General features: G+C 40.3%; 1 protein-coding gene across 5 annotated transcripts in view; it reads right to left on the bottom strand.

Moving 5' to 3' along the window:
• RPS6KA2 (ribosomal protein S6 kinase A2) overlaps positions 1-25,265 on the bottom strand; it is a 296,264-nt gene that overhangs the window by 22,455 nt on the left and 248,544 nt on the right. For all 5 annotated transcript variants that reach the window (XM_061471390.1, XM_061471391.1, XM_061471389.1 and 2 more), the window contains exons 11-14: positions 20,679-20,743; positions 11,774-11,876; positions 9,322-9,452; positions 7,479-7,604 (exon numbers count right to left, since the gene is read on the bottom strand). In XM_061471390.1, coding sequence (XP_061327374.1) covers positions 7,479-7,604; positions 9,322-9,452; positions 11,774-11,876; positions 20,679-20,743 — 425 coding nt within the window. The remainder of the gene's footprint in view (positions 1-7,478; positions 7,605-9,321; positions 9,453-11,773; positions 11,877-20,678; positions 20,744-25,265) is intronic.

Below are 25,265 nucleotides of genomic sequence, written 5' to 3'. Positions count from 1 at the left end.
TGATCTTGCAGAGGCAAGCCTGCTCTAGGTGGCCCTGCCCTGTCAGGGAGGTTGGACGAGATGATCTCCAGAGGTCCCTTTCACCCCTAACATTTCTGTGATTCTGTGATTCATAGATAGTTTGATAAGCTATCTCAGGGAAGAGCAAGGACAACTAGAGGCTTATGGAAGCACAGTTATCACTCCCAGTTACTTCCCTTCAGTTGGGTAATGTTTTTTTTTAATGAGGTCTTTTCATATCACATTATATTCTCCCTCAGAGTAGTGGTATTTCACCGACGGCCGGGATGCTGCCAGACAGGTTGCCCCTCACCGCCGAGCGTGCACCCGGCCTCCCATTTATTCTACCCTTCTCATGTCTCTTCACAGCGCCAGACTAGAGTCAAGCTCAACAGGGTCTTACCCTGATCGTTTTTTCACTTATCCGGTGAGGCAGGGGGGCGAGCCCCAAGGGAGGCTCTTGCTTCTGGTGCCAAGCGCCCGGCACGTGCCGGGTGCAACCTGCTCCGGGGACAGCGGCAGGTGGGGAGTTTGACCGGGGCGGTACACCTGTCAAAGTGTAACACAGGTGTCCTAAGGCAAGCTCAGGGAGGACGGAAACCTCCTGCGGAGCAGAAGAGCAAAAGCTCGCTTGATCTTGATTTTCATTACAAATACAGACTGTGAAAGCGGGGCCCCACGATCCTTCTGGCTTTTTGGGTTTTAAGCAGGAGGTGTCAGGAAAGTTACCACAGGGATAACTGGCTTGTGGCGGCCAAATGTTCATAGCGATGTCGCTTTTTGATCCTTCGATGTCATCTCTTCCGATCATTGTGAAGCAGAATTCACCAAGCCTTGGATTGTTCACCCACTAACAGGGAACGTGAGCTGGGTTTAGACCGTCGTGAGACAGGTTAGTTTTACGCTACTGATGATGTGTTGTTGCAATAGTAATCCTGCTCAGTACGAGAGGAACCGCAGGTTCAGACCTCTGGTGCGTGTGCTTGTCTGAGGAGCCACTGGCGCGAGGCTACCATCTGGGGGCTTATGACTGAACACCTCTAAATCAGAATCCCGCCTAGATACTTGATGTTGTGCTGTTGTGTCATCGGTTGCTCGAGACTGACCCAGGAGATGACAGTCTTGTTCAGAATGTGTGGGTTAAAGCCCTTCCTGAATCTTTGTTAGCGAAGACAGGCCTTCCTCATAGGAGAAGGAAAACTCCTGTTTTCAAACCCGGGGTGATGCAGCTCGTCTAGCCTTGTAAGGTCTTCCATTAAAGAGAAGGACACTCTTACAAAACCTACGACCTGTGGACTTTGCTGTCACCGTCCTAGCTAGCTAGGCCGTGGCAGTTAAACCTCAGGTGTAAATGGTGGGGCCAGTTCTGCGAAGCTGTGCCTCACTTAAAAAATCCACTGCGCAGGACAGAAGGGCTCACTCTCACTTGTCTGTATGGACAGGCGAGGGTCACAACAGCAGGTGACAAGGTGCATGGGAAGCTGCAGATCCAGCCTTGCATGTGGGCTGACCAGCGCATGGGTTGCTCGAGATTGCACAGGAGATGACAGTCCTGGTCAGACACTTCCTGATTGCCTAAGCAGTCTTTTTTCCAACCAGATTTGGATATCCCACTTGCCCTTGGTCATCATGCTTGTAGTAAGCGTGGTTAAAGCCCTTCCCAAATCTTCGCTCACGAAGCCAAGCCATCAATCATACTCTCCCTGATGCCATTTTATCCCCTGACGCCGAGTGTGAGGTGGGATATTCCCATCCATACAAATCTTACTGCGACAGCCAGCAAGCAAAGTCAAGAGGAATTGGCATGACTAAAGATTGAATGAGAACCGAGACAGGACCTCAGCAAATGATTGATATCCATTTAGCCCATCTTTTCCCTTGCAGAGTCCTGTTACTGCTCTACTCCAGCAGCAGATAACTTCTACTAAATTTCAAAGCTGAATTTAAAGGGGGTGCATTTACCAGTGGCTCTGACCTGGAGATCTCTGCACATACCCAGCGGCCCGACCCCTGTGCCATGTCCTGGTGCAGGCAGAGGGAGGAAAGGCTGGATCAGCAGTGGATGGGTACATGCAAGTGTTGACAAACTGGCAGCCTCAGGGACAAGAAGTCTGAGGTTATCTAGCAAACTTTCCATTGACTTGCCTATTAAAATACTGATGTATTTATCCATGTCCCACCAGACACTAGCTACCTCCCAGACAGGCAAAACAGACACAAACTCTCCCCTGCAAATTTCAGTCTGTTTCACTTTAGAGGAAAGTCACTTTAATGACTCTATGATTAAGGAGAAACAAATCTAAGCAAATCTTTCTAGATGTATAGACAACTTAACTGTCAGTGAGATCTGACGACCTTTGGATGGATTTTTCTTTTCTTGTGTTTTGTTGTTTTTGTTTGTTCTGTCCTGTCGTCCCCCCGTCCCCATTTCAATAAATAAAGCTACATGTGTTTGGGATTCCTATTTTCTTTAAAACTACAAAATAGTGCACTGTGCTGCACTCAATCTTAGAAGACTACATTTTTTTTTTTTTATTCATGCCATCCAAACCATGATATAGTTATGGAGAAAATGTAAAGCCAACTAAACACCACTGTGTAACCTCCTGCCTTCAGAATAACATGATATTGCATCTACTCACACCAACCACCTAAAAACAACCAAACCAAAACAGTGAATATCAACGGAAGAGGAAAATGAAGTTTAAAGAATTACGAAACAACTCGGGAATTCATACAGCTTTTGGTAACTATGTCATTATTAATTATGAGAAAATAAATAGAGGTATATGGCAAGATTACACAGACCTGCTAAAAATAATTCTCATGAGTTACTATTTATTGATAGCACATTGACATCACTTCTTCACTGGTATTGCATTGCTATAGCTGATTAAAACGTGCCTTCTCCCCGGTCTGCACATAACAAACCATGCCAAGATAGATGTACTTTCAGTGCTTTGTAATTACCAGAAATATATAAGAACTGCAGGATTTACTACGATTCTAGCATAAGCTAACCTGTATCCCAGAGGCAGACACAGACTGCAAACTTTGGCTTTGCTCGCAGTGGTGGAACATTTGGAGCCAAATAGTTGGTTAGTACATTACAGAGATAGGAAAAAGTCATGAAATTCACATGTGTTTCAAGATCCAAATTCCACTGTAATATTGGCAGCTCCAAACTGAACGTGTCATCTGGGACTAGCTCTACTGTATGTTTTAATTCCTCAAGGGAGGGAGAAATGGCTATACCCTGTCCTTTTACCTAGTTGCTTGTCCTGGCTCTAACAGCATGGAAGTACTAAAAATCCATAACACTTAATGAGCTAGATATTCTTTTGACCTGGAGAAGAAAACAGTTGGCATCAAGCTATTGAGACTTGCACCTATGGCACCCCCCTGTACAATGTTTGGGGCAGTTAACCTACTGGGGGCAGAATAGGCTGTAGCAGCAGCAGTTTCTACTTGGCTGTTATTTACCAGTAATCTCTCCTGGGGGTAAGGAGTCAATCTAAGCGGAGAAATCTTTAGAAAAAGGGGGATGCAATCAGATCCTTTGCAAACTTACTTAATCTAGCATCAGTAAGAAATATATCTGAAAATCCAGCTTGAAAGTTTCACTACAAGTAGGGATCCAAGCTTGAAACCAGCAAAATGGTTTTAAGTAAAGAAAAACTGGGATACGCTAATTGTATCAAATCTCGGGTAGGTTTTGAAAAACCCGATTCACCAGAAACTCTGAACTATAGTATTCCCTTTGTTTTCCAAATGAGAGCTCTTAATCGTTTTAGACTTCCATTGCAGACTTTCTTCCATCTAAAGAAATCCCTCCCATCTGTTCTAGTATCATTCTTTCACTTAATTGACTTATTTTCTCTAGATACTGATGTGACTGAAATAGCTCGATTGGATTTTCCTGTTTCTGACCTCAGTGTTACTTTTATACCCACATGAAGCTTGTAACTGTGATCGACGGTGTCAGTTTCCTTTGCTATTAAAAATCATTATGCCTGTTGTAGTCAGGATGATCAATATTCTAGCAGAAGAATCTGAAACACATTAGAGGTCTGTCAGAGGAGAAACACTCATTTTTTTCCCCCATCTCTCTTCTTTCTACCAGGGTCTTTATAAAGCATTCAGAACAATGAACAACATACATATTTTTATTTCACACCTTTATACTTCTTTTTTCATTTTGGAACAGGATGGAAAGTCTTAAAGTAAGATTTAGAAGTACCTCAGCATAAGTACACACAGTAGAATATGATACAAAGACTTGCTAAACCAACATCTACCTGCACTGACACAGGCAGGTGGCTGCTAGTTTCAGAATAGATGCAGTTTGTAGGAAATCTGGATGTCTACAAGGTGTTCTGTCTCGTGGTATTGAAATGCTCTCAGAAATGGAAATATAAGTCTGAATTCTTAAATACTACATTTAGGAGCCTGAGGGCACATCTGAAATAGATTTAGAGTTATTATTAGCATCTCATTTTTACAGATGACATAGAAGAAAAGGGAATATGTTGCAAGAAAATTATCTTCTGCAGGTTCAGTGATGGGACTTACAAAGGCAGCTAGACACCTACCATTGTAGAGGTGTCTAGGGGGACTTCCAAAAGCACCTTCGTGAGTGACATGCCTAGTCTCACTGAACTCTGAAATGAGTGAAACTACACAGCTGTTCAAGTGCTTTTACAACACCAACAAAGAACTTCTTTGTACTGCTAGACATCTAATTATAAGATGGCCTCCAATTATAGGAGGCAGATTTTGCAGATGTCCAGCAAAAGCAAAAGGGTTGAAGTGTTTTGCATTTTAATAAATATATTCTGCTTCTGAGCTACGAAAGGTTTTGGTTTTCTGAGTGGATTTTCTGGCTGTAGCTCTGACTCAGTTACCCTGGCTTGGTGCTCTGTTGTCTCAGTATGGCACTACACAACAGTAGTAAACAAGGTCTGGTGAGTGGCAGTCTCCATAGAGGGACTATTTACCCAGTGGCATGATGTGTGTCTTCCCACAGTGATGCCACCATGCCATTTCCTTCATTTCCTTAACTCCTTCCCTGTCACCAGCTTCCCCTGGGGAGATAGGATGATGCTCTCTGACGTGTCAGCTGTTCATCTTAAAGAAGGAGCTTTTAATGAGGTGGTGCCAAGCAAGGGGGGCTGCTGCTTGTCATACAAACTATCACTGCAGATATTTTTTCCTGTGAATGCTGTGTATTAGGGAGCACTGAGAAAATTATACTCACTGAAAGAAATGAAGAGCCTAATTACAGTGATTTTTATAGAGAGAGTTAAAGGATGAATGTCAAAAGGCACTGATATATAATTATGATAATATCAGTTGCAACTCCTGTGCTATCTAATTACTTGAAATGGGTGGCATTGTGCAATCTTTATGAAAGCAAGCTACTTTGATAACAAAATTATATAATTTTAATATGAAATAAAAATAATATTGAAATAAAAATGAAATTAATATATTGGTAGGAATAATAATCAAAGCAGCAGCACTCAATGTGCTAGAAAGACAGTACAAACAGAAATTCACCAACTGCCTCCAACCCTAAATCTGTGCTACGTATTTGACTCACGCTGTGTCAGAAACTGAGATGCTGCATGTGTTGCCTAAACTGGTAGTCAAAATCAAGACATATTGGCATGACAAAAAGAGAGCTGTAAGAAGTAGAGGAAGAAAGGAACAAAAAGAGGAAAGATTAATAAAAATGGGAAAGAGCATAAACCTAGCAATTAAAATATTAAACTCTTCTGGAGTTCTAAGTGTCTCCATGTGTTGAGTTTCTCTAGATCCTCTGAGGTACTCCAAACCCTCAGCTACTGAGTAGGTGCTGGACCCTCTTGGATTCAAGCACTCAGAAATCTTGAATCAGAATGAAGTCTTTCTATTTTGGTTTCACACTGGCTGTATTACACTGATAAAACTGTCAGCAATACTTGATACAAATAAAATATTACAGTTACTATTTTGATTTAACATACATTGTCAACACAGATACAATTTAATTACACACAACCCATACCTACTATAAGATAATGCCATCTGTTGACAAATGACCTGAACACTAGAAAACTTATTTTTCCATTCGTTAGAAATTAAAGTCGTAGCATGTTCATGTGCAAACCCACGGACCTGCTGGCAGGTCCATGCTCCTAATTACGGTGTAGCCTAGAGAAACGAACCATTATTTGAGGAGTGACATCAAGAGATTGTCAGTTATTAGTGGCTTCCAGATTTTTGTGGCCACCCTGGGGAGACACCAAAACTTTAACAGACTTTCGTGGATACTTCATTATCATCAGTCTTGTAGAGGAAAATAATACTGAGTAAAAGGTTTAATATTATTCTGTTGACTACCTGCAGCTCATTTATCTCATGGACTGCAGTTTGCTTCACTTCTTTAAGCTCCCAGCATCTCATTTAATAGCAAAGACACAACCTAATTTATAAGCTAAGTTTATATATCCTTTCTAAAATTTAAAAATAAGAAGGTAGAGGGGCAACTGGCCAGAATCCCTCATTTACTGCAAGTTCAGTAAATGCATTTCTTTATGTACTGATTTCAAGGAGCAACTTTTTGTCTTAAGCTCATTTACACAATCTTTTCCAATGAGATCATACAGAATGAAAGGATCTGCCTTAACTGTCCATGTCTTTTCAAATTCATTATACTAATTACTCATTTAATCCAATCTTGTCTCTTTTTGGTACAAAACCAGAAATAGGACATATTTTTTGAACATATGAATGTTTTAATTGCTGAGCTTTTTTCTTAAAGAAAATTAAATATTTGGAACTCTTCCTCTGAGCTGTAACCTCTGGACTTGCTTCTACAATTCCATGCCCTTTTTAGGTTGAGGACACCAGAACTGTAGACAATACTGCAAGTAAGGTCCAACTAAATTCCACTGAATTAATATTTTAAATCTCTGCTGAAGATTGCCTTTTACTCCTTTGTGTACCATGTTCATATTGAATGTCAAGGAGCCAAAAGAAAATCTGAGTTTTGAAGGTGATCATGGTTTTCACTGACAAATCTGTCTAATTACAATAAAAGATGTCAGAACTAAATAACTTCAGAAAGAAGAATAAGATGTTATTTCAACTTTGCAATCATTTTATATGTTATTTTGTTTATTTATGATGATTCAGTGTAGGGCCTGTGAAGAATCTTACCTAATTTGCATGGAGCATGGCTGAAATGATTAGAATTTCCATGCAAGACTGTAAAGGTTTTTTTTCCATCCAGGAATTTTAATTGATGAGGTTAATGTGTGAGAAATAATATAAGGCTTTTCATGAAATTTGTCATCTTCTAAAAGAGAAAGAAACCCCAAGCAACACCCCTCAACAAGAAATAAGCCAACAAAACGCCCACTGACCACACCGCTGCCCAGGCTGGCAGAGCAGTCTCAACCACATTTCTGGCATCTACCAGAAGGCTTTCTTACCTTCACTGCAAACTCTGTTTCTGTAGCTTTATGAACACATCTCTTGCACACTGAATAGGAGCCAATTCCTATGTCCTCCTTGATCTCATATCCATCTGTAAAGTGAATGTTGTTCCCATGTAACTGCTATAGGGGAAGACAAAAGAAACAAGGTAACCAGGACACGGGTATTTAAACGCAAGGACTAGCCTTGTCTTAATAAAAGAAATGTTTGATCTCTTCTCATTCATTGAGCTCACTTGTCCTTAGCAGTTAGTTTCTAAGTCCAGTTAAAAAAATGAAACTCTTTACTTAAACAAGTGTGTCCCTCCCATTTATGTTTTTCCAGTGTGTAAGCGGAATTTTCCATGTAGAAGTAATGACAAAAAAACAGTGATTTTTTAAAACTATTTATGGAATGTAGACAACCATTTCCTATTAGAAATTCACAGGAAACCGTGGGCCCAAATCCCTTGAAAAACACAAATATCTTGACAATTTAAACTTACTTCTAATTACTGAGGGACCAGATGACTTATAAATCACTAATAACTTCACAGACTTTAAATCAGATACTTCACTTATGGGATGTGCCTCCAGACCACTGGAGGCCCTGTCCAGAATACATTTTATTATGTTTTTTGTGTGAGAGAAAAGTTACTATTTTAAGCCAACCTAATTTAAGAAAACACATTACTGGTGAAACCAGTGAGAAAATACTTAAAAATGTCTAATTTTATTTACTGAAGGGTACAGAATGGATTATGGCATCATTATTTCAAAGATCTTTCAGAAACATCTGGGTAAGTGGATTGGTTAAGATGGTGGAACTATCTGAGTGAGGCCTTGCTGCAAATTCTATCTCAGGACTCAAGAAATGACCAGGAACTCTAAAAATCCTCTAGGATCCTCTGGCTAAAAATGTAACCTCACTAGTGAAGTATGTCTTAAACTGTAAGAGATGTATGTGTTAACATTCAATACATTTTTACAAAGCAAACCACAGGAATATACATAAAAATCGTGGTGTGTGATTGCTTGGATAACATTTCACTTATTGTTGCATCAGGGAATCTTTAAGAATATGACACATTCCGCTGCAGATTATTAGAATACAGAGAAAAATTATGGAAACCTCTGAAAACCAGAAGCAGGGGCTCTCCCCTTGAGGCACGTATACCTCTAGCTGTGGGTAGGAGAGGAACTTTTTCCTTGCGGGAAAATCTGCTGCATCTTTAATCAGCCCCATTCTTTCTCCCAGTTCACTGTTCCTCTGATGTGTAACAATTTATTCTATTTTAAATTGCAGTAACTGGAAACAGAGCTGGGGGGAAAAGGCAGCAAAGAACCAAGTGTCTGGCAAGAGTCCTTCCCCCGTCAAGCTGATCCGGGTCATGCAAGTACACTCACGCTCTTGTGCAATTGCAAGAGGAACACGGCCTCTTACACCCAGGAGCTTGGGCTGAGTGTCTGTGGGAGCCTACAGCAATAGTTCATAAGGCCCCTTTGCCAACACAGACAGTGTCATATAATCCAAAACTGTTGAGAATGATATATATTCACTGAAAAAGCATTTCATTACCTGCCTGGTACGCACAAGTGGAACAGTGTTTCAGGTAATTTCAGTTGTGGTAAGGTGTGATTTCTATTTCCTTTGTAAAGGTTGTGGAGATCATGAAGCTAAATATGAAAGCCTTTGGTTAAAAATTCTCGTTCTCCTACATCTCCTACATGCTGCATGCAAACACCTCCTACCTACACTGGGTGGCTGTGAAATACCAGTGAGAATGCTGAGGCAGTTTAAATACACTATGCACATACATATCTGCCCATCAAATGGGAAGCGTAACATCAGCATTGCTACCTGCACAATTGGGTGAACGGCAATTTTGTGCACATCTTGTTGTGCAGGCTCCTGCATCAAGTTAGAGGCAACGAAACTGAACCCTCTGAAAAGGTGATGAGCATTGGCACTTGGAGGAACACCTGGAGAATCTGTAGGAGAAGAATGAAAATGGCTTCATAAGCTGCACAAAAGATCATAAAGGAATAGCATAGCACCTGCAACAGGCAAAATCATACCTGCCAGTTAATAGAAGATGCTGCTAAACTGGCAGGCATACATGAATATAATTCACCTCCATATCAAGTTTTTGGTGTGCCTTCCCCATCCCTTTTCTCTGGATCTGAACAATGCAGGGGCATTGTTTGCAAAGATCTCTCCTTTTGGATACAGAGGCTTTTTTTCGCAGTGTGTGTTCATTCTTAGGCAAAGCACTGCCTGTGCCAGAAGCCCACACAGAGAGGAAAAGCACAGGACAGCGAGGACGGGAGAAAGGTGTATGGCTCAAGGCAGGGCAACCCTTTGGCTTAGCAGAGGCTATCCAGGCAATGAAAGAAAGCTGTACATGGCTATGTCTATTTTTTGGAGCACAACTTGACTACAGAAATTACAAAGACTAAAATGCTGTGTGGGTAACGTATGTTGTGGGGATCAGGAGAATGTAGAAAAGACAGGTTCTGAAACAAGTGTAAAGGCACAATGCCCTAGTAGTGGTGGTTTTTGGTCTCATAGGGATCTTCTGGTGCAGCTTTAGGAGCTGCTTAAAACACAACTGCATTATCATCAGGAAACAGGAATTATTACACTGCTTTCTGTCAGGGTACATTCTCAGGAACAGGGTAAGTTTGTATGGGACCTATGTCATGACAGAAAAAATACAAACTAAAAAAGGTTCTTGTTTGATTCCAGTGGCAGTGTGAGCCAGTATTAAACACATTTGTGATCTTCCATTCTGGCTGACCCAACCAGTCAACATCAGGGGCTGCAAAATATGCTGCCAGTCTGCAAGGGCTTTTCTATTTCTCTGGAAGTGCAAAGGTATTCACACTTCCAATTACACCTATTTTGAAATGACAGGGGTTGATTTTCAGACCACGTTCCTTAATAACATAAAACAGAATTGAGGCAGGCCATTTCCACACCCTAGCCACCAACCCATAGAGAAACCTTCCAAGTAAGTTTCTTGCATGAGTTATCAAACAGAATTAGGAAACAGCAGTAACATGCAGAGTGTAAAACATAACCTTATGCATCACCACATGCATGAAGTACAGGGGTTTTCATGCCAATACAACCAATGAAGTGTGAACTTCCAAAGCAATCTAAACTCTCAATTGCTTCTCTGAGACCTTCCAGGGCAGCACCAGCCTGCACGTCTCTCAACATCAGAGTAATGTGCAGTCTCCAGTATGAGAAATTAATTCCTCTAGAATCTGAATTAAAGCTAAAATCAAAGGTGTGAAATATCTGGTATCCAAAGATAATTTGTTTCCATACAGTGGGATAGGACTATCAGAATATGACTGACATATACTGGAGACAGGTGGATGTTCCAGCTAGACCCAGAGTGCAATATTTTTACAGTTTGTGCAAGTCAGCATATCCTTGCCAAAAAATCTAGGAACAAAGACTGTCAAAAGATTGTGAGTAGATACAACTATTTCATATCCCAGGTTTGAGGCAGGCTTTGAGGTTTGGGTTAGTTTTAAGCAAAAAGCTGAAGGTCTTGATGAGCCTGAACAAAAACTACAGGAAACCTCATCTCTGATTCATGCTGTATAATGCTGGTGTTTCCATAACGAAAGCTCAGACCTTTTATTCTTACTTCAACAGTTCTGGGGCAACCACAATATCTGTGATATTTGAAGCACTTACTATTCTCAAAGTGTTGTACAAACAACTAATTAAACGTTTACATTTTAGAACGTATAAATACATTTTTTACACAGGAATCACAGGCAGAAATGTAATGTAGCTTATCCATACCTAGCAATAGGAAACATTATCACTGGAATTACTACTCTAGGGTTATTGATATTCTTGCTTTCATCTAAAAGAGTGTAAAGATGATGTTTTGTGCAATAACCACCCTCACATATACCATATTGTGCACAAAGTGTGATGTTCCTGTTAGGAAACAGAAATTATAGGCATGACTGCAAGGATTTTCTCACTGCAGGATTTTCTAAAAATTGCCATATTTTCTGTTGGCACAACTTTGCTGATCTGAGAACTTGACAATTGTTCACTATTGTTAACCATGAATTAAATTCCAACAGTCCACAGTCTATGGGATTTCGTAGCTAAAGAAAACATCCATGGAATATATAATTATACACTAACTTGCAGAGATGCAAAGTTCCTTGAAGCTGAGGTAATTTACACAGGTGATCAGAATTTCAGGCCTTTTTTGGAATGGGGAGGTGAAAGGAGAATGAATTTACTCACTGAAAAGATGTGCCACCTTACTAACCTGTGGGGGTCCGAGATGTGAACTCTGGATCAAAATGAAAGGTGTCTTCTGGCCGTCCCACTGCAGGCTTGAAAGGTGGCTTGATTTCTTTCCTGTATAATTTCTAGAAGGAGAAGAACAGATCACAATCAACAACAGTCTGTAAACCTTCAGCACCTGCAGACAGGCTCCCCTGCCCTGTTTAGAGTGGCCTCTCAGCTCTGCACTGTCCTTGCAGGACCCACAAAAAAGGGTGATGTATCTGTAGCTCTGGTTCCTGCTTCACTAGTCAGCTTAAAACATGTGCCCTGGATGGTCGCTGCACTTTTAGTTACTGGAATCCAGAATATAAACACAGCTGTTTGTGGTAAAAATTTAGTCCATAGACTGGCACAGTATTCCACCTGGGGCATCTGGAAATTCACTGGTCTTAGGAGCAGGACTGGAACATGCAAAGGTAACAACAGGAATCTGTGCCTGGGTGACTTCAGCAGTGCAGCAATGGCAATGAACACAAAGAACCACTAGGAAGCTGTGACTGTTTTAGCATTTACTATTTGTTAAGAACCAGCAATATGTCTGACACCCTGCCAGACTGAGCTGAGCAAGAGGCCTGGCTGCCTGGTGATTATAAGGTAAACAAGGGACTTTTGGCATATCTGTTAAAAGGGAAGGTGCTTATAGCTGAGGATTCCCATCAAAAGATGTTAGGAAGAAAGCATTGCGGATGGAGGGGGGAATCATATTGAAGGCCTAAACATAGCTTGAGCAGAGGAACAAAACCACGAACAAAAAGGTAAGGAAGAGAGGGAGGAATGTAACAGATAAGCACTGCTAGGTGTGTGAGTTTGTGCTAGCAAGTGAGGGGACATATAGGGGATCACGTAAGTAACAGTCTCCATAAACACATGTTAATATACTGCCTTTATTACCAAGGACTTCGTGGCCTCTTTCCTCCTCCTTAGTGATCTTTAAGAAACTGCTGCCCTGTGCTTTTTGCGCACACACACACACACACACACTCTGAAGATGAACAAATTGTGGTGCAGCACATCTGCATCTGATCCGAAGCCTACAGAGGTTAACGGAAAGAGTCCTAATGATTTCAGTGATCTCTGCATCATCTCTGCTTGAAATGGCCAAAACTGAATACCATGTCGATGGTGGCATGAGGAGCACAGCTTCAGTCTCACGCTCTGCCTCATGTTGCAGTCACTAGACTGCATTTCCCTTCTGCCAGCACTTCTGTTCTCAGGTTTCAAAGGGCTGAGTTAGTTGCCATAGACAGCATCCAATAATTAACATGTCTGAGCATAAACACATTTCATGCAAGCTTTCAAGTCATGGTAAGAGCTGGATAGCTCTATTTTATGACTGTAATATGTATTTTCAGGTTAGCTCTTAAAAAACTTCATAATGAGCTGATTTTTCAAAATATTTAATGGAGATTAATACATGCATGTCCAGCTCTCTGCATGCAGGAAGAATGTTTTTAACTGTGGGTTTTGTAGTGAATTAAGTTCTGTAATATAAAGCATGTGGTCAAGCTGAAGATATATACACATCAGTATAACTGGAACTTGATTTTGCATTGACAAACAAAGGTTCTTGAGGCAGGACATTCTATAGCATATATTAGCATAAAGGATATGTTTGTGGTTGAATTATGATTCCTTGAAAAAGTGGAATGGTGAGGCTGGAAATGATTGTGTAATAATTAATGACCATTTCACCATAAAAAGTTCCTGTTTGCGTAAAACTGCTACATATCTTCTGAGAGAAAAACAGATGAATAAATGCTGTGAGCCACAACGGAAAGCCAGTCTTCCAAATAATTAAAAGCCAATTGCAAACTTCAGCAGGAAGTGTCACTCATCAACTGAAAAGTATCAACCTAGTAATTAACATGTATATTTTTCTGTCTGCACAGAACTTGAAAAGAGAACTCGGCACCTACTGAAGGTTTTTTGGTTGCTAGGATTTCACCTTGAGAAAGCTGTTTGCTTCCAGCTTCCCTTTATTTGTCTTAATTCACAACTGCAGTGCTTCTACTACGGAAAGCAATATGGTCACATGCACATGGTTCCTCCTCAAATTAAATGCACCCCTCATCCTGTGAGGTCCAAAAAGTGGAGAATGTTTAGAGTCGTCCATCATTCAGGAACTGCACTCTCTCTCGATTATCGTAACCATATTCTCTCTGGCCTCTTAATTCCTATCCCCATCTGTAGTTTCTTAAGTGCTATTGGAGCTACATTTGTATTTTGAATCCCGAACCCACATCCTCTTCTACTAGGGAGGGATTTAAGATTCATCATGAGTCACAGGCCACCTAAAGATGTGTAATCACAAATTTGCTTGCGGGGAGGTGATGCAGACAAAGAAGTTGCTTGTGTGAGTGAAAGGAACCTCCTCTGCGTGCAACCTGGATGACTCCCTTTTCCATTTCCTTTTCCACTTGTGATAGAAATTATTTCTGACTAGGCAACTAGGAACAGCAAAAGGTAAACTGACTAAAACACATTTCTTCCTCCTCCCCCCCAAGCTGTTGAATCTGGTAACTGTCAAAATAATAAAAATTAAATCTTACTAATTTAAATTAGGAAAAATCAAATCTTTGAGGAACAAGAAGCAGAGCAATGTCTTCTATGGGCTTTCCCATCCCCCACTGGCTCCAGTTTTCTGAGTGAAGCACTACAATCAAAGCCAATTCACTGAAGCACACTAAAACACAGGGCAGCCCAACAGAGTTAAACATGAAGGCTTGGTGCAGGCACTATGCTCTTCCTTGAAAACTCCACATCCTGTAGACTGCAAAACATGATGTGTCACAAGCTGATCGAAGAAAACAGTAAGGGTCACAGCTGTTGTCTTCTGCACACACAGGGAACAAGTCTTGTGGAGGATTTGAGAACCTTCTGGATTTTCCACAAATATTTCTGTAGGTGAAATGTATTAACCTATTATCTTGTATTGTGGTCCCAAAGTTATTTGGGGCTGATGGATCACCTTGATCTCTTTCAATAGAAACCGAATCAATCAAATCTTGGTTTTGGCCATTTCTATCAGGCTGTCACATAACTTCTGGTAAAGCTTAAATAATTAAGTACATCTCAAGTCATGGTAATCCTGACTCTATATAAAGAAGTCACTGGTAGTTCCACCACCTATCTGAATGGGAACAGGGTCCCAGCTGTCCCAACTTAAATCACAGTTTTCATATCCAAATTGTTATTTAGAGGCATCTTGTTAGACGTTCAAAAGAGACTTTGGATATGTTAGTGTTAACTGGAACATTTACATTTCAGGTTGGGTGCTTAAGATCATTATATTTGTGTTATTTTGCATGGATATAAGAAGCTGAAGATTCTTTTTCTTCTACATTGCTTCCACATGCACAAAGGAGAAAAGCATTCCTTTTCTCTTGATGCTTTATTAAGAATGTAAATTCTCTCTCTTTCCCGGTAAAGATTAACAGCCCACATCCCATGCCCGTATTTTCAATCTGGCCACAGCATTGATTTATCACAGAAAAAGGTGAGTGGCAGAGAAATCACTGTGCATCATGCATGGCTGTTGGCTCCAGAGGCTGTGAAGAGCGAGTGCATAATCTACAGAATGAGGGGGATGAACTCCAAAGTGTGAAAGTACTGATTCAGACATTCACACCTGGATACATATGCATGCTTCTGTCTACTTACCAACCCTTCACATCCTTCTGAGACTTTGATAATCAGTACCTTCAGATTAATAAGTACCTATAAATTAACTAGAACACAGTTCTATAGCAGTGTGAGCTTCTACAGTAGTGTGAGTTTCTATCAGCTTTCTTTCCAATTTGGGACAAAACGCTTGGGGGGGGGGGGGGGGGGAGGCATAAATCATTTCCCCTCAGGTCGCAATGACCCTTTCTTAATGTATGTTGCCAGATCCATAATCTAATCTCCATCTGAACACCTCTTCAACTGGGACTCAAGTAATACACCAGGGAGACTAGTAACAAAAAGCTATAACATGCAGCTGTCTCTTGCTATTTATAAGCAGTTAATTTTTCATCATCTTTAAAAAAATGCACTTCTAGAAAAACCCAGAGGTGTAAATGCCCTGTACATGTATGTGTCTGGCAAATATCAAGAAAAAGAAAATGGTTTAATTTAATTAAAAGCTATTTAGTCATTTCCTCAACTGAGTTTCTTTGATGAAGAATTGAATTACTCCTCAGACACCTTCTGGAAATAGAAAGATGCTACCCTGCACAGTGACGCACTTGTAGTGTGAGAATAAACTCCCTTGATACATATACCTGTCATGGAAAACCCAATAAATAGACAAAAGATGAACTACCTTCTAAAATGTTTGTCCTCTCCTAGATTAATGACTCAGTGTTATTCCCTGCAAATGATAGAAGAGCTAGCAGAATTCAGACCTTGGGATCACTTTCTTTTGCTGTTGTTAAAATCTGCAATTAAATAATTGATGTTTTCAGTTTTGTCTGATCTCAGATTAATATTGAAGGAAATTGAACTTGAACCCATTTTCTTCCCACTCCTTCCCTCAGCTGTATCTGACAGTTGCTTTTCTAGTGTATCATTTCCTATAGTTCCAATTCAGCCTGTCATCTAAACAAAAAATACTGTTTATAGCCCACTTCTCTGACTGCAAAAAGGGATTTCATTTTTCATTTCCAGTGAAAAGACAGAAATGCTTTATGCACGACTTGGAAAGAAGAAATGGTAATAAAAAATCAGGAACGAGACTGTGCTTTCTCAGAGCCAATGACTAAAATTATCTGAGGTCAACTCGGTTTGAGTCTGCTTGTCTAAGGGATAAAAGGGGGTGCAAAGGTAGTAAGCAGGTAAAACTCAGAAGGAGCTGGACATCTAATCTTCTTCCTGTAAATCCCAGGCTTAATCATGAAAGACAGTCCATTCACTTAACAAAGGATCTACTGAATTCTTGTCACAGTGCCTATTAAATGCCTTAGAGCAGTAAGACTGATATGTGCAGAAAACTTTATCTATTTTTCACCCTGGGAAGTGGGAATTTAGAATTTTGTTAGTGGTGACAATACCTGTAAAACCGAGACTCTTACAGATATTTGCTTATGCCACAGTTTCAGTTTGGGCATAAAATCTCTGCCAGTTTGTTCACAGTTAATTTAGTGCTACTTATACGTCAGAAGTTTAACCTAGGATGGCTGGAGATTTGTGCTGAATAATGGCACCGTGGAACATGGGAAGAGCATCTGGGAAAGGATGGAAGGAGGACGGCTATTCTCTGACCATACTCATGTTTTTCAGGCTTGTACCCATTGCCTCTGCGTGCAGTGGTCATGCGTGTCAGCACAGTTGTGCCTGGCAGGAGCATCTGCAGCATTGTAACAGGTGGCTTTTATCCACTGCATATATTGTTTTCACTGTGTTTCTGCCTTTATCCAAACCAGACACTACGTCTGGCTGCATCTGTTTGAAGGCAGTGAAGGATGGGAAACAAGTGGGAAATGACTTCTCCAACAGGTAAACTCCAGTGGCAGAGACGAAAACCAAGCCCCAATCCCAAACTCATGGGAACAGTTCTGGCAGTACTCTGAAATGAAGGTCCAATTTATACATTTCTGTCTGTGACTGGAATGACTTCATTGCTGCAATACCTAGACTTCACACACAGCTTGGAAGGAAGCAGCTCACTCATTTCTGTTTGGAATCTCTTTTTAAAATTAGACGAAGCAACTTGGTTGTTTTCTCCTTGTTATCAATCATGTCACTACTGTAGCAAAAATCTTGCTTAAAAACCCACCCATTTCACACTGGGTTCCTAGAAGACACTCACCCATTCTGACCCTTTGTGTTAAGGGGGCTTTTGATAGAAAGTCATTTTTCTACAGCTGCTGAAAGTTTCTATGCTGTCAGTTGCAGCAGTCCTGTCTATCATACCTGCCAAGGTAGCACAGAAGTTCTGCAATAGAGCTTGCCTCTTGCTTTCAGGTCTTTATATTACCAAGGTATAAAATAAATCAACATTGCTGTCCTGCCTCAACAATGTTGCTTGCCGACTGCCTGCAAACAGATGTGAGAGATTGTATGTATGTGATAGGAGAACAAAATGAGGGCATCAGGGACTCTTTTCCTGCAGCTGTACAGAGATCAGCGCTGAACATCTGTGCCTGACCCACTTTTGTTCTCTGACCCTGCTCTGTTTCTGCCCATAGAGAACATGTTAACAGTTGATTGGGTGATCATTCTAAAACAAAGTCCTGGCTTCACCTCAGGGCCAGGCTGGCTCACACTGCTCTGAAATGCATACAGTGCTACTGCTCTAACTAGATAAGCCTCCCAAGACCTCCATGAGTGATAGTAAAATTAGGATTAAATGAAAAAATACATTACAAAGATGACAGCTGATCTGTGCAATAATGATCTGTCTCCAAGAGAGTGCAGCAGCACTAATAATGTTGGATTAAAATGGATATTTACAGCTATACTTTACAGCAAACTCAAGAGGACTAGATAACATCAAAGTGCAATTAAATCCACCTTTCTTTCTAGCTCTAAATCATGTTCAAGCATACCTACCCTCTTCACGGTAGATATTTTCCTAACCCATCCATAAAAACTTTTTCAAATGATGGAGGACTGTATAATTTCTGTAAGACAGGCATGAAATTGTTTCCTAAAGAACTGAGCTTGAAACAATCACCAATCATCATGAGAGAAGGTGGTCTTCAGGAGTCTCACAGCGCAGAACTGACTTTGCTGAAAACCTTTCCAAGACGCAGAGCCTCGTTTCTCTCTGATGAGTTACTGAGCTGCTCCACTAGCAAACACAGAAGAAGCAGAAATCCTCTTACTGCTCCAGTGTCTTTATTATGTTAAGATGCATGCACCTGACCTGTATTTTAATTGCAAAGCTGAAAACTGTGGAGATATCAGAGGAATATAGAAAATAATGCTAATACTACTATTATTAATCATAGTCATAATAATAAAGAACCCTACTCTTCAGGTTTCTCTATTTTTTCTTTTTACTTAAACTTTTAATATCTGTAAAGTCTTTAGACAGAATCTCATGATTAGTAAGAAGCAGAAGAAGAAAGAGAATCAAAAATTCAGAAATACGTAATGGGACTGAAAGTCCGTTGGATCATAAAGGAGAATCTCAAACGCCACCTTCATTGATCATCTCTTAACAAGCTTGAGTCATGCCAGCTCTTCCACATGCAATTCAGATTAGATTCATGAGTTTTCCCCAGATGAATGATTCTGTGGGCCTTTCAAAACCCACCTAGGCACCACAAAATGTTCTTTCACAGAGGAACTGGCTTTACTCTAAAGCCCTGGGCAGCAGTCTGAGAATGGCTCTGTCACATACATTCATGCTGTTTTACAAGAATTTATAGTGAGACCTGCACCAGTGTGACCTGCTACACTAGCATTCATGAGTGAATTGAGATCAAATATTAAAGACACATAACAATACTATAACATATGTCAGATGAAACTAAACTTGAAAATTCTAGAGGATATGGCAAACAGGAGCTCTGATGCACTGGTAGATGTCCAGATCAAGAACAAAGTGTTTGCCTCCAGGTTTGTCTAAAAATAAATTGATCTGAACAAATATGATGCTGAAAATGTGAGAAGGTTTTGTATGTTTCAAGTCTAAATCTAACACTTAGCTAATCTCTACCTCCAGCTTCATGAGCTGTAGCTGATAGCAATAAAATAAATCCTTGTTTACCATTCTGTTAATCATGTTCGACGTGTCTTATTTGACCCATGTTACATTTGATCAAATGTTTGCTGTTCCAGTTTTGAGTGCTGATGTTAAATTAATGACTCACCTCAATAAAACATCAACCACTTGTAAGAGGAGTTGCTGTTCCCTGTTCTGGCTGGTTGGCTTGTGATATTTGAGTCAGTGATATTAAATCACTGTTCTGAAAAATCCATCTTTGTTGTGTTTTTCTGTAGCTTTCATTGCAATACAGTGGAAGGGCCAGATCCTGTCCTATGGTCACTTAAGCCAAAAATGACAAACCTATATGGCTGGAAGACTTATGAATCCCCCAGCATAAAGCAGTGCAACTTGCTGTACAGCCTGCTGTACCAGTTCTACAGATACATAGACAGTCCCAGTATCGCTATGCTCTGTTTGTGGAGAAGGGTGAGCCTGGAGGTCTTGAAGCCCCTTGGAGCTACTGTCAGTAGATATGTAACAGCAGACCTGGGGCTGCTCTGAATAATTCCAAGAAAGAAAAGGATTCCAGGAGGTCCTTGATATCAGAAAGAATAAACCTAGCCTTTAGTTAAGCTTGGCCAACCCAGTGAGAAGAGACAAGCATTTCATATGGAACCTAAAAGCAGAAAGATAGCGTTACCTAGAGCATCAGACTGCTTCTCCCTAGAGTATTTCACTCAGTATCAGTCCTTTATATCAGTTTTCTTTTGCAACTGAAATATTACAGGAATTCTGTCATTTAAAGCTGCTCATTTTCACTCTAGTCCAGTTCCCACAATCAATGAATTAAGTTTATTAGAACTGAATGTGGAAATTATTCTGCAGAAGACTGCAAATAGCCTCAGGTAGTACCAGGATAAGCCAGATCATCAGACAAAATAGAGACAAGCAGTTAGATAAAACTGGCAATGCTGAAAGCAGATTTCTATTTCTTTCATTTATGGGTATGTGAATGAATGTATATATAGAATCATAGATTCATTTAGATTGGAAAAGACACTGAAGATCATTAAGTCCAACTGCAAGCCTGCCAAATATGATAGAGACATAAGCACCCACTTAAAAGGCTCTAGCTCCCAGGTTCTCTGTGTTAAGAGTTCATTTAATCTTTTCTTCTAAGCATTTTGTCTTAAAAAATTATCTAAGAAAAATAATTAAAAAAAAAAACATAAAATGCTTCTCCACTTACATTCCAGTCTATAGTAACAAAGAAAGGGTGCCGTTTAATTTCTTCCACTCCATCAAATCCAGCACCTGACAAGAGAATGAAAGAATCAAAATGAAGTCATGCTTAGAAGAGTCCTGCATTACATCTCTTCTCAAGCCTTCCTCCCCATCCCCCGTTTTCTTCTGATAAAGCTGAAGTCACCACGTAAATATTTCTTCTAGTCAAGAAACCCTGAACAGTGCAACTGCCATAACAGTATGAACTACCATAAATACAGACAAAAGCACTTCATTAACAAAAATCTGATGGCTGAGGGATTTTTACTTTTCTTCAATTGAGGCCGGTGCCAAGGCTGAATAGCTGGTCTCCTCAGGCTCCAGATGAGACAGTCAACTGCTGCACAGCACATACACCAGCGAGACCACGAGAGGCTTCAAGATATTCTGAGTACTATGGCAAGGTTACTGCTGCTCCTTGCCACCAGCATCAGCTCTTCTATCCACACTGGCTTTCAAGCCTTGTCTAATTACCCATACTCCATGGGCAGAGAAAGCTGCACTACAAATAAGTTCAGACTCAAAATACCAAAAAAGCTCCAATGATTTGAGGCAAATCAGGGTTTTAGGTTCCCCCTTTTCAAATACCGTCTTCAAATCTGTGTGAGTACCAGAATCAATACAGTGATGAATTTCTATTATATTACTACAGGAAATTTAGGGAAACTTCTGAAATCTGGCAATGTGTCTAATTCCTTAGCATTACTTTTACCTTATGTCTTCATTGATGATTGCTTTTTTTTATTCATTTACCTCAATTTACTTGCTTCAGTGGCACCTCAAAACCCAAGAGGTGCTCAGCAATAATTAAACAACTGTCAGAGATGATTTAGCATGCTATTTTGGGGGATGATCTGATTTTATTAACAGCACCTTTTATTTTCCAGTAGGAGAAATAACGCCTGGAAGGAAAGGCTTTGCACTGCGATTTTGGAAACAGCTCCTGAAAGGTACCCAGCACTTCTTCACAAGAATGCTGAGCATCCTTGATTACTAAAAAGATTTGAGATTCATAAGCACCTTGCAAAAGCCACTCAGCACCTCAGAGGACTCAGCTTTTTATATGCAGTATTAGTGCTTTCTGAAGATCAACATTACAAGCAGCTTTAGAAAGGTCTTGTCAATTCAAGCTTTTGTAAAATGTGACATCTGCTCCCTTTGCAGACAAGACATTACTGATTGCCAAACTGCACTGATCAGGAGCGGCTTCCTACAGCCTGCTTAACAGTCACTCATGAATGGATACAAAAAGCAAACACTCTGTGAACATATGCAGGATTGTCTGTCAGGCTTGCTGGATAATAACACAAGAGGAATGTTCTTCTGACCTTCCCATCCTGGTAATCCTCCAGTATAGACAAATGTAAGTAGCGCGCATGAGGATAAACAGTAATTCCAGCCTGCCATACAAAATCATGTGCTTCACTGAGAAGTGAGGTTTGATGGACAGACAGTTCCAGGCAAACATAACATGAAATCGTATTTTAGAAGAAGAGATATCAAAAGGGATAACATATTACATTGTTACTATATAAGCCTGTTGTACACCTACAACTGGAGTACAGAAAGCAGCTGACATCCTCAGCTATAAAAGAGTATACTTATTAAAGGTATGAAAAGGAAAAAATCACAGAAGGGCAACAAGTAATGGCATGGAATGACTGAGTAGGCCAGGACTTAGCAACCTGGAAAGAGATGACTGAAGGGGTTTACAACAGTTCATTTTATGATGCTAGCAGCAGTCCGGTTCAGAACAACTTGGAGATGTTTCCTCGGGCAGCAGATAGTTGTGTAATGTGGAATTCACTGACAAACCACAAAAGGTTCAGGAAACCCCTTGCTTGATGTTAAAACATTTGCTTACCCTATTCTCACTCTTCCTTAGGCAGTGATTTATGGCTCATGGGTATTGCATAGGAAAATACTAAGACTTAGATAGTAATGAAACTTGTTCTATGGCTTCTCTAGCATATTTTTTCAATGCAGTCTGAAGTCTGCGCTAGATTCCGTTGGCAGAATCATTCTGATTTAACAATGCCAACAAAAAAATGAAACTGACACAATTGCTCTAAGGAGAATTGCATTAAGCAACTCCTCAGGGCAGAAATATCTGTGAAAAATGTCCGTGTTCAGTAGCGGTGACTGGAAACTTTCTATTGTGCAGTAGATGGGTTTCATCCTCATGTAGCAGAGAACAAGTGCCAAACTGATTTTGAAGGATTGGGATAAATGCCACAGACACTGTAAGCTACTGGTAGCATTCCCTAGTCTAAGGATAATTGCTAAGGCATTCAATCTGCTCTGCTCTGTCCCTTCCCTGCCATTTCCCTTTTCCCTCTTTTGTGGGCTTATGGATACATTACTGTGTGATGGGAATGACCTGCCTTTTTCAGACTATCTCTTTGAAAGCCATGCTTTTTGCTACTGTTGTTGCTCTTTTTTTCCACAAAACCACAGAAATCAGGACCCAGGCAAATCCCACCCATAGCTACTTCTCTTAGTGGGGGACTGCAGTGTCCAGTAAGAAATGCAGCATGCAGTTGACAGGCACTTGTTTGAAAAACTGGCATTTCACACTTGGGATGACTCAGACCTCTGGCACAGAAGAAACACGTTCTGAGTGCCAGGGATTCCATCTCTGGTTAGCTTAATGTATGAAAGAGATTTAGCATGGTAATAGCCTAATTTTGCAGAGTGAAAGGCTTCCAATTCCCAGCAACCAATTTTACACCTTGGAGAAGGTTCAGGGCTTCCTGCAGGTTTTATTCCCTTATCTTCCTTGCCATGAGACCTGATGGCATAGCCCACAGCTCCCTCTTGGGCTGTGTGCTGTGTCCATAGGCAGCAGCATGTGGCTGGGTTCTCCTGGGTTCTCCCCGCTGGGAGCAGGGAGGTGGCCCAGGGCATGTTCACGGACAGCTCTGGGAGCCCCAAGGGGCAACCGTGACCCTGCTGCAGATGTTCATGGGAGAGGTTAGGCACCAGTGCTTGTGATGGAATCTCTCTGGATTTGCTCAGCATGCTTCAACCATTCATCTACCATCTGCAACTCTAAAGTGGTATTGGAAAGAGATGTGCTTTCACAGAGAAAAGAGAAGCACTGGAGAAGTCACAACTGTTTCATGGGGATGGACATTTCGGATATAGGATAGATATGGGCATTTGGCAAACTGCTGCAGTGCCACACATGATGGCACACCACATGACCACAAACCTTTCACCTTCCTCTAGGTTTCTAGTTGGGTTTTTTGTAACTTCACTGTAGTAATCAAACCTATCTGTAAAGAATAATAAGCACAGTCAGACCTACTGCCTGCAAATATTCTTATGTACTATCCAGTCCCACAAGGGTCCAAGAAAATAAATAATGCTTTCAGAACAAATTGCCAGTTTAAACACATTATAGACTGCAAGGATTTATATAAAAGCAGCCTCATGCTAGTAAGTGAGAACTTGATTATCTAAGATTGTTTTACGCCTGTAATAAAAATGTCTGCAAGCAGTTAATAGTAGAATGTTTTACTTGTCATTGGCTTTGACTGTTGAATCATTATGGACAATGTGAAATATATTGAAATATATTGAAGAGGAAATATATTGAAATATATTGAAGGGGAAATATATTGAAATGTATCAATGGGAAAAAGGAAGACCTATGAAATTTGGAATTTTTTGCTATTCAAAATGAGCAGAAAGCATTTCCACATTTTTAGCTTTAGATAATAATTATTTTGTTTTTCCACAGCCCCAGAATCATTTTAGTGGGCTAGATTTTTTTAAATGCATTCCTAAGGCTTACAAGAAGGATGTGCAGTCACTCTGTAGTGGCAGAGGTTGTTTTTTAAAACTCATCATCTTATAAAATTGAAAAATAATATTTTCTATGTGCCAAAGCAGTATGCATCTTCTCTGAGACTAAGGATTAAGGAAATAATAACTATTTGTCTGGCTTTTACTCTATACTTTCTTGGCCAAGCTTCTCTATTATAAGGTCTCTGGAACCTTTCTACTGCTCAGCAGCATAGGGAGTTAGTGAGATGTTCTTTACATTTATTCACCTGAGCAGATCCAGGCCTTAGGGCAAGCAAGAATTAGTCCCTTGACTAAGTTTCTGCAGTGTAATAAACTAATGCCTTCATCATACAATTTCCTTTCTGAGATGCTTACTCCTTGCTTGCCTGGATATTCCAGTTAGTTTCTTTTAAGAATTTAAAATTAAGCTTGTTGATAACCTGAAATTTGTTGTACTTAATCAGAGCGATAGTACCAAACTAGTGCTACACAGACTATTTGTACAACAGAGTGTATACATTCAGAAAAGAACAGATAGTGCTTATAACAAGGGACGCTAACGGAAGGAGGACTTCTCAGTCTTTAAAAATTTGTTCTAAATTGTCAATATGGGCACCAGGTCCAAAAATAGAATCAGGTAAACTGGATTACCAAATACCTTCTCTGTCTTGTCGGAGCATCTCCCTTCAACTCTAACATTTTTTCCACTAATAATCCAAAGCATCAAAAGAAAGTTTCAAAGCAAAATTTTAGACTACGT

Source organism: Pezoporus flaviventris, unplaced genomic scaffold, assembly GCF_033815535.1.
Source record: "Pezoporus flaviventris isolate CSIRO_AGI_PZ_B2104156 unplaced genomic scaffold, CSIRO_AGI_Pfla_v1 ptg000066l, whole genome shotgun sequence".
In the NCBI taxonomy this organism is placed as follows: Eukaryota; Metazoa; Chordata; class Aves; order Psittaciformes; family Psittacidae; genus Pezoporus; species Pezoporus flaviventris.
Note: the sequence above shows the minus strand (reverse complement) of the source record. Positions and strands in the feature narration are given on the sequence as shown.